Genomic DNA, 18,513 nt, shown 5'->3' on the forward strand with positions numbered 1-18,513 from the left:
CTTTTTCATTATGGTGGGGCTGTTCTTCTTGTTGTTGTTTAGTGGACAAATAATTGGTCTCTAGCAAAAGTTTTTGGATCTTAATCATTTACTAATAGAGACAACAAAATCGTTATTCGCTGGACATGACACTCAACATTAGAACTCTGATTATTCACTTGTGACAATAACGGCGTTGGAGGTGGTGGCTCAGCGCATGTAAGACGCTCCCATAGCCGATAAGTGGTTTTGTGGGGGAGATATTGTTTGTGTTGCTTGCGGTTTTTAAGCGATTTCAAACATGGTGGTGGGTCACGAAGGTTGATGGAGATGAGACTTAACAATAGCGTGCTTTTGTTGCTGGCTGTACTGGTTAACTCCATTTTCTTCCACCTTCGTCAAGAAGGATAATTTTATCTTTTTAAAACTCATGAACAAATTATAAATGAAAATAGTGTAAGGTGCTCAAGTAAATTTGACACTAATTAAATCATAAAAAACAAAAACAGGGGTATGCTACAACTGTTGCAACATAGGCGGACCCATTTTTTAAAAATTATTTATGAATGCTTATAATAAATATCTCTTATTTATTATTTTGGTATTAGTTTTTTTTTTTAATAATGTTGTTGTCGTTGATGTTTTTTTCTTTCCTTTTTTTGGGTTATTATTATCATTATTATTTACAATAAAAGAGTAAACACATTTCGCATCGGTCCTCACCTCATTACGATTTATGGGCCTCGAACAATGACCATTACTTTTTTAAAAGGCCCAGATAGGCCCTCTCCTTTTGTGTCATCGCAATTCAATTTCAACATCACAATCACGAGAGACCAGTTAAGCTATTGAAAAGGAAAAGGAAACCAAATAGACTCCCACTTTTATCAAAAAATGGTCGCTTTAAGCCCGTTTGTCTCGTGGTCTTCCACTTAGAATTTCCTTTTTCTTTCTAAACTACGTAAATTTCACACAAGTCTCCCATATTTCGTTTAAATACAATGGAGCCTTAAATGATTCAAATTTCATCAACCCATCTTATATGTAATAAGCTAATCGAATAAATCCTACGATATTTTTTTTAAAAATATTTGAAAACTTATTGCTTGCTAAGTTTCTTTCGATTGTTAATTTCTAGGGTTGAAAAATGAAAATGTCATGAAGTATATTTTTATAAAAATCAACATTTTATGCATGTGAAAAAATAAGAAAAATTATTATAATCTTTTCTTTTCAAAGAAAAATCTCATATCTATTCAAAAAAGTGTCGCATAGTATCAAGATATGGATTATAATCGTATTTACTTATAACCAAAAAGGAATTTAAGTGACACTTTTAAAAACGTATGTAATGTTTGAAGCTCGTATATAATTAAGAGAAATAGAATATACCTCAATGAAATTTGGTTTTTCCAAAAGTTTTCAACATCCGTGTGGTTGGTAAACGAGTGTGTGTCCGTCCCACTAACAAAGCTGGCGCTTTAATTCTCCAACAATCGAAATCCTTTTCTCTTCCTCTTCAGTTGCACATTCCATATTCACTCCTACTCAGTCAGACTCACTTACTTCAAGCTGGCAACAGAAACAGTCACGCGCCTCGGATCAGAAGTCACGTGCTGCAGTTAATTCCTTCAACCTCAAAATCAGAAAATTAAAAATCAATATTTCCATTGAATGTACTTCAAACACAAATAAAATTTCATTCAATTCTTCTTCAGATCCTCACCATTCCCTAGGGTTTCGTAATTTGTAACTTTTAATTATCTGTAATTCATTTCAGTTCTTTCACTTGCTTACTTGCATCATGCACGGACTAAGCCGCCTCGGCTCCGCCCGCTCCACCACGTCATCTCCGCCGTCCTCCCCCCGCTTCCGCCACGGCCGTAACAAGAACATAGCCGGAAGTCGTGTCGGCAGCGGAGGAGGAAAGCAGAATTTAGTTGAGAAACTGGTAGTCGTTTTGATATCGGCCGTGTTTAAACGCAAGGGCGTGCTGTTAGTGGCGCCGTTGTTGTACATATCAGTAATGTTACTGTACATGAGCTCGTTCGGCTTCGATGTTGTGGATTTGAAGAGTGTTGTTGTTGTGCGTAAGCGTGCGCCGCCTGGCTCCGTGTACAGAAGTCCTCAGGTTTTTCAAAAGCTTTGGCCGTTTATGCAAGCGGAAGCTATTACTAACAATACGGTACAGTTATAAGCTTCATGCAATTTTTTTTCCTTTTTTTCATTGTTATTTATTTTCCTTAAGTTCATTTCTTGCATGTTAATGTACAGCTGAAGTAGATTTGACTGAAATTAAAAATGCTCAAATCAAAATCATGCAGTTGATGACAGCGTGGAATTCGAAAGTGCACCAACCCTGGAAGCCTTGCGCCGACAGGAGTAATTCGAATGCAGGTTCAAAATTTTATCTGTTTTTCAATGTCGTTTCTTCACCGCCCGCCCGCCCCCGCCGCGCCCCCCCCCCCCCAAAATCGTGGAAACAATAGTATCGGAGTACTAGTAATTGTATTTACCTTATGCTTGAGAGGCTGCAAGAAGCTAACTGCTGTTTTATGTTTTGAGATTCTCAGAATTGCCAAAATCAAATGGTTTCCTTATAATTGAAGCTAATGGTGGGTTGAACCAGCAACGCTTGTCGGTATGTTTTGGCTCTAGCATAAAATTTGTTCTCTTGATTCTATCAGTTGTAAGGAAATTGCAGCATGTTCTTATATGCATGCTACCAAAATTATGTATTAGAGAATGTAGTTGCATATGGTTTGATTTGTTACAATGTGGTTCTCGCCATTCACTAGAATATGATCAAGATGCATGGGATGGTGTATTAGATAATAATATACTTAATATTGTCCTAGATGGACATTTTGGGGCTTATTTTTGGAACTTTGAGATTTGACTTCATCTTTTGGTGGTTGTTCCTTATGGATTGTCAGATTAAGGCATCTGTCATCTAGATTCATTTATTACAGTAGGCATATCCTTCGAAACTAGCATTTACCAATTAATTGTTGCATGAAGAATGGGAATGATTGGATTTTGGATGCGTCTTGAAATGACTGCTAAACTATTTTTGCTAAGATTTTCTTACTGCACTCGTCCCTATTGCTTTCCTCTTTCTCTTGGTAAAATTATTTGGGTTTTGATGTTGAATAAGTTATAGCTATAAGACACTTCATTTTGTGTTGCATGAGCGTGGTTGTTTATTACTAACTTTCCATATGAAAATATTGATTAATTGATCTAAATATTAAATTTACACTTGGTGCATATTGTTACATTTTAAATATACATTGCGAACTATAGGCTTGGTGTATATTGTTACATTTTAAAAATATATTGCTAGTTATGGGAATGTTGTTGCAATAATAGGGCCAGATACGGCCTGCCAATGATACAAACTCAACATTCTATGCCTTGATAATAGGGGTGTCAACCTTCAAATTACATCTTTGATGTGTAACTTTTCTCTGTTTTATTTATTTGTTTATTTACAGATATGTGATGCGGTAGCAGTGGCAGGACTGCTGAATGCAACTCTTGTCATTCCAATTTTTCATTTAAATAGTGTATGGCGAGATTCCAGGTGATTATTGATACTGTTATTCTAAGACCTTAAGTCCTTAACCTCTTTTGTATCTCATTCTTTCCTCAGAAAAATATAATTCTTAGTTTCTTCTCAAACGTTGTTTTTTCAAACTACAAAAAGATGAGGGCCAAAATGATGCTTTAGTCTTTTGAAAAGATGGAGCAGTTATGGAGCAGTGCTTGTCCTCTTAATGTAAAAAATATCACCTATTTTATCTCATAATTTACTCGTTTAAGCCATATTTCTTAAACACATATATATTTAATTTTTTTCCTTTGAATTGCAAGATTTTTTAGTTTGACTTTATTCCTTACATTTTTCCTTTTTCTGAACAATTTGAAATTTTTGCAGCAATTTTGGGGATATATTTGATGAAGATTTTTTCATGCATGCACTTAGAAGTAATGTGAATGTTGTCAAGGAACTCCCAGAGGATATACTTCAACAGTTTGACCACAATATAAGCAGCATCGTGAATTTGAGAGTAAAAGGATGGTCCAGCCCAACCCATTATCTGCAAAAGGTACTGCCAAAGCTGCAGCAGCTGGGGTATGCATTCTTAACTCCAAATGTTTTAAATTGATCAATACTCTCCAAGAAGAAGCTAAATTATTGGGGATTTTTCTTTGAACATCCCTTATTGCAATGACAATATCATTTCCCTACCAAATCAATTTAAATTGCATGTTTTTATTTGAGAAGCCAAATATTGGATTGTTATTATCATTTAACATTTATTGGAAAAAGAAAAATGTTTAGGGTCATTTTTAGCACCATGAATCGTCTGATTGCTGATTTCAAGTAGATCATTATGGTAAGCTCTGCCATGCTATAGAGTTTTTGGAATTGTTAGTCATATATATGGCCCTTTATTGTTTACAGTGGTTACAACACAAAGTTGTTAACCATGGATCAAAAATTTGTTGACGGTTGGAATTGTGTGCGTAAAATTCAATCTTCAATCCACTTGCAATAATTTGGGGTTGAACCTTATTTCTAAATAGTTTTGTTAATGGAAGTTTATCTCATTTCTTTTCAACAAACATACAAATCCAAAGCTTATAGCCTCATTTCATGATGCAGGGCTGTGCGAATTGCACCTTTCTCCAACAGACTGGCTCAGGGTGTTCCTTCAAATATTCAGGGACTTAGATGCTTAGCCAATTTTGAAGCACTTAGGTTTTCTGAACCTATAAGAATGCTTGCTGAGAAAATGGTTGATCGAATGGTTAAGAATAGCTCTCAGAGTGGTGGAAAATATGTTTCAGTTCATCTTCGATTTGAAACGGTACCATACCTTTTCGATTTGCTACCATGGAAAGATTGTGGGTTATTTTATTTCCTCCTATTGCTGTATCCTTTATCATTTCTGAGTGTCGGTTTCCTTTTCTCTCAAGGATATGGTTGCATTTTCTTGCTGTGAATATGATGGTGGGGAGGAAGAGAAACATGAAATGGATATTGCTCGAGAAAGAAGTTGGAGGGGGAAATTCAGGAAAAGAGGACGAGTAATAAGACCGGGTGCAAATCGTGTGGATGGAAAATGTCCTTTAACGCCATTGGAGGTGCTAAACTGCATTGAACTCTCTGCCCTTCCATCTATCAATCTACTTTTTAACAAATTTATTTTGATTTGGTTTCTTGTAAAATATGAATATCTACTTCTGAAACTATGTTTCGTCTTATTAAAGAACAAATTCCTCAAATGTTGTGCAAACACATTGCAGTTCCTTGTTATAATAACCGGATAAATTAAATGTTTAATAAAATCAAAATGCTTGGATTCTTTTGGATGCTCCGTCTTCACTGTATTTGGTTCTCCAGGTAGGAATGATGCTTAGGGGCATGGGTTTTGATAACACCACCTCAGTATATGTTGCAGCAGGTAAGATTTATAAAGCTGAAAAGTACGTGGCACCACTTAGGCAGATGTTTCCACGCTTAGAAACAAAGGACACTCTAGCTACTCCAGAAGAACTTGCTGCATTTAAGGTATCATATTTGCCATATTGGTGGTCTGTGATCTTTACATTGATTTAAAGAATAAAAATAACAATGCTAGGAACTTCTCGTTTGTAATACTCGAAGGTTCTTATATGTAGGGCCACTCGTCTAGATTGGCTGCTCTTGACTATACAGTTTGCCTTCACAGTGAAGTATTTGTCACAACACAAGGTGGAAATTTTCCCCACTTCTTAATGGGTCATAGGCGCTACTTATATGGAGGACATGCGAAGACAATTAAGCCTGATAAGAGAAAATTAGCTCTGTTATTTGATAGGCCAAATATCAGGTACATTGCTATTCAACTCCTGCAATTTTAAATTTTCACTTCTGAGTCATTCGCGACACTGCTTGATTTGAGCAAGGGAGAAATCTTGTTTGCAAAAAGGTTGTGCTAAAAAACTAATCAAAATTTCATTTTGGTGCTTGCCAATGCCAATCTTACAGCTGATCTTTCTCATTCCATATTTGTAACATGGGGTAGGACCAATTGTTAACCCATTGGATCAATGTGCAAATGGTTGAGATTAAATCTGACGCATCTAATTAATGCATAGTAATGCACCTTATTTTACGTACACTTGAGATTTAATCTCAGCCAGTGTAAAATATTATGTCTCCTTGATCCAAACCTTATGTATGTGGATCTAGTAGCTTTTCGTGACAGCAATTTTGTAGTTTAATGATATTTTTTATCTACATCTGGCCAGATGGGATGATTTCAAGCGACAAATGAAAGATATGCTTTCTCACAGTGATGTGAAGGGAAGTGAGTTAAGGAAACCGAGTGCATCGCTTTACACATTTCCCATGCCAGATTGCATGTGTAAACAACCAGAAGCTTCAAATGAACACGGTAACACTAAGAAACTAACTTCATAATACGGATATTGATTAAAGAAATTGTCACTAGAGTTTAGAAATTTTTATTTATCTGTAACTTATGAAGCATGATTCAACTAAACTCTAATTAAATTCTTTTGTTGTAGTGATGGGAGTGAAATTAGGTTATAATTCTTTGAAATTGATTGACTAAGCTACAATTTGTAGTTTCCCACTCGAAATTCATTGTATATGATTCAATTGATGTGAGTAAAATTTATTTGGACTGTGTATTCTATGATACATCTTGTTCTTAGTGGCTTATGACCATCAACGGCAACATCGATGGAAAGTCGAAAACTATGGGGCGTGGAGATAATTCAGTAGATTGGACTTTTTTTTTCGTTGTGCGGTGTTCCTTATCCGAAGTTCCATTTGCCATTTGTGTTTTGAAAGAATATAAAATCATGGGTGTAATTTTGTCCAGTGAGTACACATTGACAATGATGCCGTTGAAATAGAGCACCAGTTTTAAGTGGCTCATGCCTTTGGTGAGGACGGATGGGGAAAACTATGCCCCCAGGAATTTCCTTAATTGATAAAACTAATGAAAGATCAGCGACCATAAGAGTGGGTTATTTGCAAATTGCAAGGGTAGAAGACGTTTGCGATTCTGAAGAATGCTCTCTACTTTTGGAAATGAAAATCCACCTAAATAATATTGTATGTAATATTTCGTAAAACATGTTTATCAGAATAGAAAACTGTTAAACATGTTCACAAAAAATTATAACATGGAAACTGAAATCAAGAAAGATTGGTTCTCTATGGGACGGCATGTTTGGGAAAAAGAAGAAACGTGTACACAATTTCGTCAATTTTTTGAGTTGTTATACTTGATTTTCCAAAAATCATTCAAGGCCAAATATTAGTAGCTCAAATTTCGTGTACAAGTTGATGTGTGATCAAGCATTAATGAATAAAAAATAACATGGAGAGTAACTTCTACCACAAAAATATGTGATAAATTGTTATAGCACAAGAAAAATCAAGAAGATTATTATCCAATTTCAAACATTATCTCTATTCAACACATGGGAGAAGAGAGTGGAAAACACAAAAGGACAAAAGGACAAAAGAGAGAGTCGGGGAAAAAAAAGACAAAATAAAGTCCAAAAATGTGACGTAAAATCAAGAATACAAGAGATGTATTCTAGAATTTATGCAGCAGTAGATTGATGGAAGAAGCTACCAACCTACCCAAATCAATATTCAATGATTCAATCTATCTCTCTCTCTTCTCTCTTCTCTCTCTTAATCTCAAATCAAACCACCTGTGAAATGTATGTATGCGTGTATACATGTATAATTTAATGTCTACCAACTTGGTCAAAATCTCATAACGATCGAGTCTCTTGCCTTCTCTCTCTCTCTCTCTCTCTCTCTTCATATAAATGACAAGTCCCCATCTCTCGTGTTAAAAAAACTCTTTTACAAAACGAACCGAACCCATCTCTCTTTTTCTTCATTTCATGTTGAGAAAAATTTAAAACAAAAATCAACTCTTCATCGTCATCATAAACAAGAACATGGGACGTTCGCCTTGCTGTGAAAAGGCTCATACAAACAAAGGAGCTTGGACCAAAGAGGAAGACCAAAGGCTTATCGATTACATTCGTGCTCATGGCGAAGGCTGCTGGCGCTCTCTCCCCAAAGCTGCCGGTACATTTTTTTTTAATATATTTTTTTCCTTTCATTTTCTTCTTCTTAGTTTGGAAAAAAGAATATAAAAAAAGAGATTTGGAATATTGTTGATATATGTGTGTGTTTTAATAAATTACTCAGGATTGCTAAGATGCGGGAAGAGCTGTAGATTGAGATGGATAAATTATCTACGCCCTGATCTTAAGCGTGGGAATTTTACCGATGAAGAAGATGAACTTATTATCAAACTACATAGTTTGCTTGGAAACAAGTAATTAATTAAACTTTTTCTATCTTTTTGTTATTATAATTTTTATTTGTTTAGGGGTAGGTTAATTTTAATTATTAGATCTAAGAAAAACTCTTTCTTTTTTCCTTTTTCCTGAGTGGGGGGTGTTTTGAATTTGTGTAATGTGCAGGTGGTCGTTGATAGCTGGAAGGTTACCGGGCAGAACAGATAATGAAATAAAGAATTATTGGAATACACACATCAAGCGGAAGCTACTTAACCGGGGCCTTGACCCTCAAACTCACCGCCCCCTCAACCAAATTCATAACCATAATAATTTCAACAAATACACTATTAATAATAATGAAGGAATAATTCAACCCAAGAATTTGATCAAGCCCAAGTCAGAATCATCTTTCGACGATGATAACAACACCTCCACCACCAACAACAACAACTGCAGCACCAGTGGCATGACCGCTGATGAAGAGCCGCCACAAAATGTACAGCTACATCAACAAGAGCAAAAGCAAGTGCATAGCAGCACCCATTATCAAGAAAATCTCAACTTGGAGCTATCCATTGGACTTGCGCCTTCTAATTCTGCCCACTCAAGACCACTGCAGCAACGAAAACAGCCGCAGCAGCAGAAGCAGGTTGTTGACTACGACAAGTCTTTTGAAGTGAAGCAAGCGGTTTGTTTGTGTTGGCAGCTGGGGTTTGGGAGAAGTGAACTGTGTAAGAATTGTACTCAAAATTCTAATGGGTTTCGCAGATATATTACAGGCCTTTAGATTAGATTCATGTTTTTTTTTTCCCCTTTTTTTCTCTCTAGGGTGGATGGGTTTTAAATAACTTAAAATGTATCTCAATTAATTGATGGGCTAGCTCCAACATTTGATTACCAGCCAATGCAAAATCCAGGTAATTTCACAAGACAACGTGTTACGTGTATGCCGTTGCTGAGCCTGAGCTGACATTTTAGAAAATTTGCATAATTATTACTCCTTGAAAACTATCGAGTGGGTAGGTAGGTAATTATAGATTTGGTTGGACCTTCCACCTTGTCTTTTGCTTTGTACTATCTGGCGAGTGCATTGGGAACAACACTTATCTTCTTTTTTCTCTTTTCTTTTTTGAAAGGAACAGTTATCTTCTTTTGTTTTTCTTTAAACGACAGTGTTTTAGTCAGTGGTTCCTTCTTAATAACAGAGAACAGAGACCCGCCATTAAGTTATGATATGATTTTGATGTGAGGTAGTTGTACTTTAAAAGACGTAATATTAAAGTATTTAATAAATATTAATTATTTTGATATTAAAATTATGTCGATTTTTTTTATAGTATATTTATAATTTAAAAGTTAAAAATTATGTTAATTTTTCGGGTCATATTACAGTGTAATTATGGTATCGTATTATAATTACACCAGTTATTGAATCCACTCAAATGAGTGGAATCTACTTAAATAAGTGAGAATTCAATAATTGAGTATAACTGTGATACGGTATTACAGTTGCACCACAGTTTTATCCCAATTTTCCTTCTTCTTCATAATAACTATAAGTTAAAAGTTGTGACACTTTTAAAGCCGCTTAATTTCCTTCACTTACGCCACTAATTTTATGAGGAAAGAGAGTAAGTAGTATACTGACAACTTTTTTTTTTTCTCGAGAACATGATTATGCATTCATTAATCATTATTCAGAAACCAAATAGTGGTTTCCCATAATAATGTTTGAAGAGTTAGTAAGCAGTAACAATAACACTAAAAATAAAATTAGTAAACATAAGATATGACACCAGGGACTATCTATATCTGCTGTCATTCCCACATATAATATTGGCTGAGTCTATAATTTTTTGACATAAGTATATACCAAATGAATATGGAAATATTTTAAATGAGTAATACATTATGCTAGCTAGATATACAAAATTAGGATGCCAATTACCAAACAAAGTAAATGATTAATATATAAAACAGCAAGAACATGGATGGATTCTCTAACCAAAACCTATACCTAATTTCTTGCTAAATATGACAATCAACCTAACATTCCAAATGCTATTAGTATATTGAGTACGATCACATGTAATGTTGTATCATCACGCTATCATTTGATACTCACGTTCTATTCTATCTATGGGCCAATAATTTTTTTTAAAAAAAAAAACTTAGTAAAGAAGAAATTGTTATTAGGTTTCAATTAATTAAAAATTTGAAGGTCACATGTTTGGTATCGCATGATGATGATAGGTTCTCCCAGGAATGACGGATCCCCTTCTACCTAAAAGCACCCAACTCTACTAATTAGTATTTTGACAATTCTCTTCTAATAAATTGATTCAGCTTCTTCTAAGGGTACCACACCATATAACCTCTTTAATATTACCTCTAAATAGTCTAGTAATTTCGATATATTTGTATTTCCCTAACTTAATCACACCTCTTTCTTTCTTATGATTTTTTGTTATGTAATTTAAGCAAAATCTCTCCTCAATCTAATGTGAAAAAGCAACATTAGTTTTTGTCTTTTTGAATCAATCCGTTTTCACAAGTACTGCTAGGTGTCTTGCTTGATCACAATATTAATGTGTGTTTTTCCGTGAGTTTAATTTATTGATATTTTAGGTGTAGGTGGCAAAAGATTCATTTTTATTTAAATCGTTAATTATGAATGAAATATAATAAATTACACGTATTTTATTGTTTTTATTTATATGCTATTATTGACTTATCTAGTATTTTCAACATTCAATAATTAACTTAAAATACGAGATAAATTGGTCATAAAGCTTTGCTTTTCGGACGTCTCTTCTTCAAGTTTTGCACACGTGGAATTGAATTACGAGTAGTAAGTTGCTACACAACTTCGAGGAAGCATTCAAGTTAGAAGCTTTTGCATTAACATATTAACTATATATTATTATTATTAAGTCAACTCATTGGTCGTCAACAATTTACCTAGTTAACGAGTGAGTGAAATGTTATTTAGGAATCTTTTTTTTAATAAGCCTTAGTAAATATTAAATAATAATAATATAAAGAGAGAGCGAGAGAAGATCCGATAAGAGAAGAGAAGAGAAGGAACATGTGAGATGTTTGGGAGGTGGGTAACCGAATCTCTGATGAAAATAATTTTGAAAAACAATTACAGTTGGTCATGTGCAAGTGCAGTGGGGTGTTTGATTTTGCAGGAAATTAATTCTCGATTGGTTGCGACTTGCAACAGGGATGATCCTCAACCACTATAACGACCAACGAATGCCTAGCCTAACACACACGACATGACGACATGAGCCAGTGTCTATTTAATTAATTAATATTAATTACGTGAAGTTCAACTTTGTTTTCCTTTTTTTTTTTTTTTTGTAAAATAAGGGTACTTCAAATTATTGGGTACTATAAATAATCATAAAGTATATGTCAAGTATTATACTTCTTACGTATTATTACGCAAATTCAGGCTGATATTAAACAAACTACTATTATTCTACGGCCGACAAATTGCACCTGGAGAGTTGACACAAACCGAATTTTTTAATAACGTTTTCTGCAAACAAAAATTTGCCTCTTGATCTCGTCGTGTCTCAAAATTATTTGACCCAAATAGATAATCTCAAAAATCGGATAAAGAAGAAAAACGGTGGATTATAATGATAAACTGTGACGTTAGGAGACTGCAACCAACTACCTCTTCTTTGTCTTTTTATATTCATTCAATTATAATGACGGCTTCTACTTTTGAATTATTATTGTCATTTTTTCCTGATTTGGGTAAATATATATAAATTAGATTTGATTTGGACAGAAAGAAGAAGATAAACGGAAATTCAATCCAATCAAAATAATACAAAACAAAATTTAATCTTCATCTAGAAGGTTGGGAAGGAGCCCAAACTTTACACTACACACTAACCCACAAATTTAATCTTTGTTATAGAGTCAAATTATCACAAACGGCATAATTCCTAAAATACAAACCTGCGCATTCGACATTTCGTATAGTACTTTTTTCACGTGCATTATCATCAATCATTATTGTTATTATTTTTAATGGCAGCTGAGTGCCAACTCCGGCACAATTTTCGGAGAAGAAAAATATTTTTAAATCTTAACAATTAAATATTAGAAAATACATAGTAAAGCTGATATAGCAGCTTTACTATGTATTTTAAGATGACAATGACCTATTTTGACAGCTCTTAAGATAGAAATATTATCATCAAAGGCGAAGGCATGATTAGGAAAGAATTGGGCGTTGGGTTGGGTTGAGTGGGCAGTGGGGACAAAGCAATGTGAGAATAATAAATACAAGAAAGGCCAAAATGGATAAACTTGGAGCAGACAGATGGCAATCAGGACACAGACAAATTGAGTTTGGTAAAGGTTGGTAGATTTTGCAACCACCCTCTGTCTCTTCCCATCAATTCCTCCTGTGCATGTGCAGTCTGTGCAGCAGCTCTTCTCTCTCTCTCTCTCAATTTTTATTTTATTATTTCAAAAATACGATATTCCCATCATTCTTTATTTGTTGAGTGATTTTCCATTTTCATCTCCTTTCCTTCAGCTTCAAAGTGAAGGGTTGATCCTCTCCACTTAAATACTTGAGATTAAGTAAACATTTGTTCTTATCATGTATTTAAAAACTTTAATTTAAATAACGACATATTATATTAAGAAAAAGAATAGGATATTTTATTATTCGTCACGCATATGATCAGACTATAAAAATATATGGCTGATTCAATTGGTTAACTCTTTTGAGTTGACACAAGAAGTAATTTTTTTTTTTTTATTCACTTAACATCTAAAGGAAATAGATCAATTTTGTATAAATAGATTATGCACATGATTAAATATACACCAAAATAGTATGACATGAGAAATACTTCTAGAAGTCTGGGCAAGAACAAGATCCACGCTGCCCTTACCTAACTCTTTTGGTCTTTGTGGCCCACTTATCGCAATGGAAATAAAGTCTATTTCTCTCTCTCTCTCTCTCTCTTTGTTTTTTTTTCCCCCCTCTCCCCAAAAATTGGCATCCGTGAATCATGATTGATGGTTCAAAGTGGAGGATTAACTTCGTGAAGTTATAATCGATATGACAAAAAGTAAAACAAAAATCAAAGGCTGCCGCAAACATTTATATTGGCGTTTGGCGTTTTACTTTTTTAGTGCTGTTGACCACTGTTTTTATTTGTAACAAGGCAGAAATACACAGGTGATGAAAAACGTTTTGTTAGATCAAATCCTCTCAAAACGGTTTTGAGAAATTCCTGTTGTTTTATTTTCATTTTACCCTTTACATAATATTTTTCTCAACGCCCGTTGTTAATTTTGGAAACATCTCAACGGCATATTCTACTTGATTGATGTTTTTAATTGAGAGGCTTTTTGGAGGCCCAATCCTCAAATAGCGTAAGAGATATTATTCTCTACACACAGCACCAATGCATCCTCATTAACACCCATTTACGGTTACCGCATGAGGCTGTTAGTTTAGAAGAAACATGGGGGACAGCAGAATTAAGAAAGCCCAATTTTAATACAACATTCAACTCCTGTCAAGCTCAAACAATTACAGCAAATTAGTAGGGGAAAGAAGGGTAGATCAAAAAGAAAATAAAACTTTTGGACATTAAGTCAGCATACTGGCAGAGCATCCATCAGTTATAGAACTCTCTCTCTACAGCTTCTGAAGGTTAAGGGTTAAAGAACCTTTTTTCACAAGCACTGGGGAACTATACACAATTGCCAGAAACACATCAGAACAAAACAAGATACCTCTCGACATGAATCTGGGATTAGGGGAAAACAATGGCCACTACTATAGTTGAATTACTGCCCGGACATGACCGACATAGCTCGTCTGAGATCTAGAGATTTGAGGGCTGATTCTGGGAAATGTTTTCCATCTGGTAACCAGAATCCACCTTTATGAGGTAGCAAGACCTTGGCTTGGTTACTCGTTGCAGCACATTCTTCAGCAGATTGATCTTCTTTCTTTTTCTTCACAAATTCGAAAAACTCAGCTACTTGGCGCGCATACCTTCACGAAAACCAAATTATGGTATGTTAGCGCACAAGCATATGGAAACTAGGGTACACAAGATTACTGACTTGAAGCAAAAGACTACTAAACATAGCATGATGAACTTGGGGGGGTTATAAAAAAGGAACAGCATCAATCTTGGTGGGCAATGGATAACCCAATTTGGCACCTATTACAATTAGAAACCAGTTCTGCTAGAACACGTTTCCCCACAAAAAGAAAAGGTCTTTACATGATTACATAATTCTGCAAACTTTGCTCCTCCTTTCCAACAGCCAGCTGGGAAGGAACCATTTATGTTGTATATGCAAACTCTTCTCTTTCTCAGGATAATACTGAAGACCAACACCAATGCAGTAAATCTTAAGGACAAAAGGTCCAGCCAAATAAAAAAAAATTATTCTCGGAGTACGCAGGTTGGGCAGGAAACAAGAAAAATCACAGTGGTCAAAATCAGAGTATCTCATACAACTAGCTAAAGTTTATGCATGCTTAACTTACTGGGCAAGCAGGGTGTGGGGACATATCAAAGAATTGGAGGGGAGCTCACATGATGCAGACAATGCCAGAGGCAGTAAAGAGATAGTGTGGAAGTAAATATGTACAAGAAAATTTCATGACAATTAGTGATGCAGGGAACAATGTTCTAGGTTCTTGCAAATCATCCTAGAAAGCAACTTTCAGCACTATTCACACTAAAAACAACCCCAAAGAGTAATGTTGCATTGCAGGGGAGTGCAGTCAGAGATATCACCAAAAAAGATAAGGGTATTCTAGTACAATTAAGATTAGAAACTTAATAGGGAATATTTTCTTACTGTCTCTTTAAATCAATATCTCTGCTGAAATCGATGTTGGGTTCACAGTCAAGAACCAAAGCAGGAACCTGCACAGACCCGTAAGAAATTTAAGATAAAAAATTCATTCAGGAAAACTACACGAATACAAGCAAACAGATTATAGATGATACCTTCTGAATGCTGGAATGCATATGTGGACCGTCCAAGTAGAACACTCGATCTCTTATGTCAGGGTGTAAACCGTTGTCGATGTGCAGCGGAAGCTTACTAACAGCTAATACACCGTGATTACCACTTTCAAATGGGAAAAGCCAGTTCTCATGCTTTTCATGTAAGGAGCGGAGGTAGTCCAGACTGACCCCACCCTCTTCGGCTCTCTTCCGTAGCATCATTCTCTTATGACAAGTATCAGGACTTGCCCTAAGATAGATGAAACCATCTGGAATAAGCCCAGGCAAGACAGATACAACAGGATCGAACCAGGAGTCATAGATGCTGATCTCCATTTCATTCATATATTTTGCTTCATGGACAGCTCGGACAAATACCTATACGAAGTAACAATGAGAGAAAATAAATCATCTGGAAACTCTTAAAGCAGGTTTCTATTCCTGTTAAACAGGATCAAAAACAAAATGAGAAAGGAAAGAACTGCAAAGCTCCAGAGTCATTAATTTTAGTGATCACTAATCAATCAAAAGTTGCAAATTCTTACCATTCTGTCACTGAAAACGCTCCTCTCCATCAATCTAAGTGGCTTAATTCCACCAGATGACTCCCTCTCCTGCATAACCCTTGTAACAAAAACATAATTCTGGAACGTATAGGCATACCTTTCAGGCGCGTCATAGTAAGCACCCAATATGTTGAAGTGATCAGGGCCAACATCCTGCCACTTATCAATGGGTTCTGGTACTATCTCAACAAGGTCACGCAGCTCAAGTGTTTCATTTGCAATTCTCTGAAGGAAAGTTGTCTTCCCGACACTAATATTCCCCTCAACACAGAAAGTGATTCTTTTCTTTGGAGCAGGCTTATCATCTGAGTTTGAATCCTTTAGTTCCTCATCCACACTGTCTTTGATGAAAGTTGTAATACTCTCAGCATGATTTTTATGAATAATCCCCACGGAACTCTGTAAATACTCAATCATCTTCTGACTAGCCTCCCAAAACTGCAAAGAAAGATGTACCAGAACACTTTGTCAGCACAGAACCGATGAAACCGAGAAACCAACTACCATATGAGAGTTCCCTCTGTTTCTCAAGCTACCAAAAGGTTATGGACTGCCTATGAACTAAACAAAACTAGCTTCTTAGTCAAATTCAAGGTTTTAACAATAAGGAACTGGCAATGAACACTCCGCCCTATTGTGCATCCCTACATACATGGCTCATTCTCAATTCAAGTACATAAACAAAATAAACTTTGCAAAGAAAAAACCTCTAAAGCCAAGCAAAATAGGAGTTGCAAACACAAATAAATTTTTTAAAAAATCAATAAACTATACAAAGAATAAACCTCTTAACCCAAAGCAGAATAGTAGATGCAAAACAAATTAAAAAAAAAAATCACGGTCCCAAGCATCATAATCGTCAAAGATTAAACATTCCCAGTAAACACCCACATTTACTTTGGCGACTAATATTTTCTACTAAGCAACAACTCTAATTAATTAACACTAGAAAAAGAAAAGAGGGGGGCAAAACGACACCTTGTCCTTGTACAGTTGCTTGAGTTCAGCAACATCTCCAATCCCATTATCCACAAGCTTCCTCAAATTCCTCGGCCCCACTCCCGGAATAGTCAACAAGTCCGGATTGCCCACCAACCCAGGAGCGGTACCGGCACCACCGCCGCGCCTTCTACTGACTTTGACACTGCTGCTAGTCTTATCTTCACTCTTTTCCTTCTGAGACTCAGACCCAGCAGCCTTCACTCCCTCACCGGCGGCCGTATGGAACCACGCCCTGCCCTCCCTCATCACCACCCACGACCGAGGAGGCGGCGGCATTTTGAGGGAACACCGGGCGTAAAACCCAGCAGAAAGAGTGGATTTGCGAGCCAAGGTGGCAAAAGCGTCGGTGGAGAAAGAAGGCGTACAGGCGGCGGTGGAATGCATTATAAGCCTTCTGGGGTTAAAAGTGAAAGAAGAAAAGGAAGGGTTACAAGAGCAGAGAAGGGGCCCTTTTGGGTTTAGTCGCATGAGCTTCTGCATTTCTCAATTGCATTTCACTCTTTTTGTCTTTTCTTCGACTAAATACCGGGTAAAAAACAAACAGCTGCTAATGTAAGAGAGATAGACTCTGTTGGCGGGAAGCTGAACAGAGTTGGCTACTTTTGCTTCCTCTCTTTCTTTTTTAGGGTTTTGAAAGTGGAGACTGGCGAGAGAGGGTTTTTGTGATAAATAAATACTTACTCGTTCTTTTATAATGATGATTCTGATTCACCGTCGCTGCTAAGAGAGGGATAATAATGATTTAGGGTTCCACTCTTTTCTTAATTTTGTTTTTTTTTCTTTTCTTTTAAAAAAAAAATTATTAGATTTATATGGATGGGAAATTATCATCTAGCTCCCTGTTCTTTCATGTCGGTAAACAATAACGTAGCTTGTCATGTTTTATTACATAGGAGTAGTGACTGTGTTGGGCACCTTCTAATTGTTTGCAAATTTTAACTAAAATTAGAAAAGCAATCATTTTTTTCTTTTATTTTTTTCTGTTACAAGATTGTTAAAAAAAAAAAATCATTAAAAGCTTTCATTTTTACTATGAAAGATAATTTTTGTACAGACTTTGAATTAGTAAGAATAAGTGTTATGTGTTAATGTCATTAAAATAATTAATAAAAAATAAGATTATAAAATACATCTTGAGAGTTGAGATTATTATCTCTATAAAGACAGGCCTAAGCCTAAAAATGAGCATGTGCTGTATTTAATATTTATACAAAAGCACAATAAAAAAAAAAGTAAAAGAAATTTTGAAGAGCATATAAGAAGAGCTTCAAGCTGCCATCACAGAGGCTAGAGCTACATTGGCAGGGTCCCGGCGTATTTACACGATGAAACGTGATAAATTATGTCTTTTATTTTAAAAAATATATAAATAAAGGACTTGTGTGATAAAAATTCCAAAGGAGGTTTACTTTGCCCTTTTCTACGGGTGGTGAACTGGTGGACTACTGCCGCGTAGAGCCTGGAGCCTGGAGCCTGTCACAGATTTTTGTGGGTAAATACGGACAAAACAATTAATGCCTGCTTCTCAAAAGGAGAGATTGTTCCCTATGACACGTCGTCTTCTTAAAATTTATGTTTATCATTTCATC

The 18,513-nt window shown here is 35.6% G+C and overlaps 3 protein-coding genes across 6 annotated transcripts; 2 read left to right on the forward strand and 1 right to left on the reverse strand.

Annotated features, from left to right (window-relative positions):
• Positions 1-1,439: 1,439 nt before the first annotated feature.
• Positions 1,440-6,695, forward strand: LOC102618603 (hypothetical protein). 4 transcript variants are annotated; one of them, XM_015528870.3, is made up of 11 exons: positions 1,440-1,600; positions 1,760-2,164; positions 2,304-2,376; positions 2,553-2,620; positions 3,477-3,565; positions 3,920-4,117; positions 4,652-4,856; positions 4,966-5,133; positions 5,393-5,560; positions 5,671-5,861; positions 6,283-6,695. In XM_015528870.3, exons 2-11 carry the CDS (start codon positions 1,784-1,786, stop codon positions 6,452-6,454), a joined length of 1,713 nt encoding a protein of 570 aa, XP_015384356.2. In that variant the 5' UTR covers positions 1,440-1,600; positions 1,760-1,783; the 3' UTR covers positions 6,455-6,695. The 4 variants fall into 4 exon arrangements, with proteins under 4 accessions (XP_015384356.2, XP_052297444.1, XP_024952559.2 ...); XM_052441484.1 differs by having other exon boundaries at positions 1,444-1,655; XM_025096791.2 differs by having other exon boundaries at positions 1,445-2,164.
• A 1,016-nt stretch (positions 6,696-7,711) lies between these two features.
• LOC102618316 (transcription repressor MYB6-like) lies at positions 7,712-9,564 on the forward strand. Its single transcript, XM_006473107.4, has 3 exons — positions 7,712-8,116; positions 8,240-8,369; positions 8,518-9,564. Exons 1-3 carry the CDS (start codon positions 7,984-7,986, stop codon positions 9,119-9,121), a joined length of 867 nt encoding a protein of 288 aa, XP_006473170.2. The 5' UTR covers positions 7,712-7,983; the 3' UTR covers positions 9,122-9,564.
• Positions 9,565-13,860: 4,296 nt separating this feature from the next.
• LOC102618031 (uncharacterized) lies at positions 13,861-17,693 on the reverse strand. The gene is made up of 5 exons (XM_006473106.4): positions 16,901-17,693; positions 15,902-16,360; positions 15,357-15,734; positions 15,205-15,272; positions 13,861-14,383 (listed from the first exon to the last, which is right to left on the reverse strand). Exons 1-5 carry the CDS (start codon positions 17,402-17,404, stop codon positions 14,173-14,175), a joined length of 1,620 nt encoding a protein of 539 aa, XP_006473169.2. The 5' UTR covers positions 17,405-17,693; the 3' UTR covers positions 13,861-14,172.
• Between the last annotated feature and the right edge of the window lie 820 nt (positions 17,694-18,513).

The sequence above is a fragment of the Citrus sinensis genome, chromosome 5 (genome assembly GCF_022201045.2).
Source record: "Citrus sinensis cultivar Valencia sweet orange chromosome 5, DVS_A1.0, whole genome shotgun sequence".
NCBI lineage: Eukaryota > Viridiplantae > Streptophyta > Magnoliopsida > Sapindales > Rutaceae > Citrus > Citrus sinensis.

Excerpts from the sequence above, each read along its gene's own strand:
- LOC102618603 (XM_015528870.3), top strand. The coding sequence starts at position 1,784 with ATGCACGGACTAAGCCGCCTCGGCTCCGCCCGCTCCACCACGTCATCT. Across the intron at positions 4,857-4,965 it reads TTCATCTTCGATTTGAAACG|GATATGGTTGCATTTTCTTG; the intron begins GTACCATACCTT and ends TTTTCTCTCAAG. Across the intron at positions 5,862-6,282 it reads TTTGATAGGCCAAATATCAG|ATGGGATGATTTCAAGCGAC; the intron begins GTACATTGCTAT and ends ACATCTGGCCAG.
- LOC102618316 (XM_006473107.4), top strand. The coding sequence starts at position 7,984 with ATGGGACGTTCGCCTTGCTGTGAAAAGGCTCATACAAACAAAGGAGCT. Across the intron at positions 8,117-8,239 it reads CTCTCTCCCCAAAGCTGCCG|GATTGCTAAGATGCGGGAAG; the intron begins GTACATTTTTTT and ends TAAATTACTCAG. Across the intron at positions 8,370-8,517 it reads CATAGTTTGCTTGGAAACAA|GTGGTCGTTGATAGCTGGAA; the intron begins GTAATTAATTAA and ends TGTAATGTGCAG.
- LOC102618031 (XM_006473106.4), bottom strand. The coding sequence starts at position 17,404 with ATGCAGAAGCTCATGCGACTAAACCCAAAAGGGCCCCTTCTCTGCTCT. Across the intron at positions 15,735-15,901 it reads GCGTTTTCAGTGACAGAATG|GTATTTGTCCGAGCTGTCCA; the intron begins GTAAGAATTTGC and ends TACTTCGTATAG. Across the intron at positions 15,273-15,356 it reads TGCATTCCAGCATTCAGAAG|GTTCCTGCTTTGGTTCTTGA; the intron begins GTATCATCTATA and ends GGGTCTGTGCAG.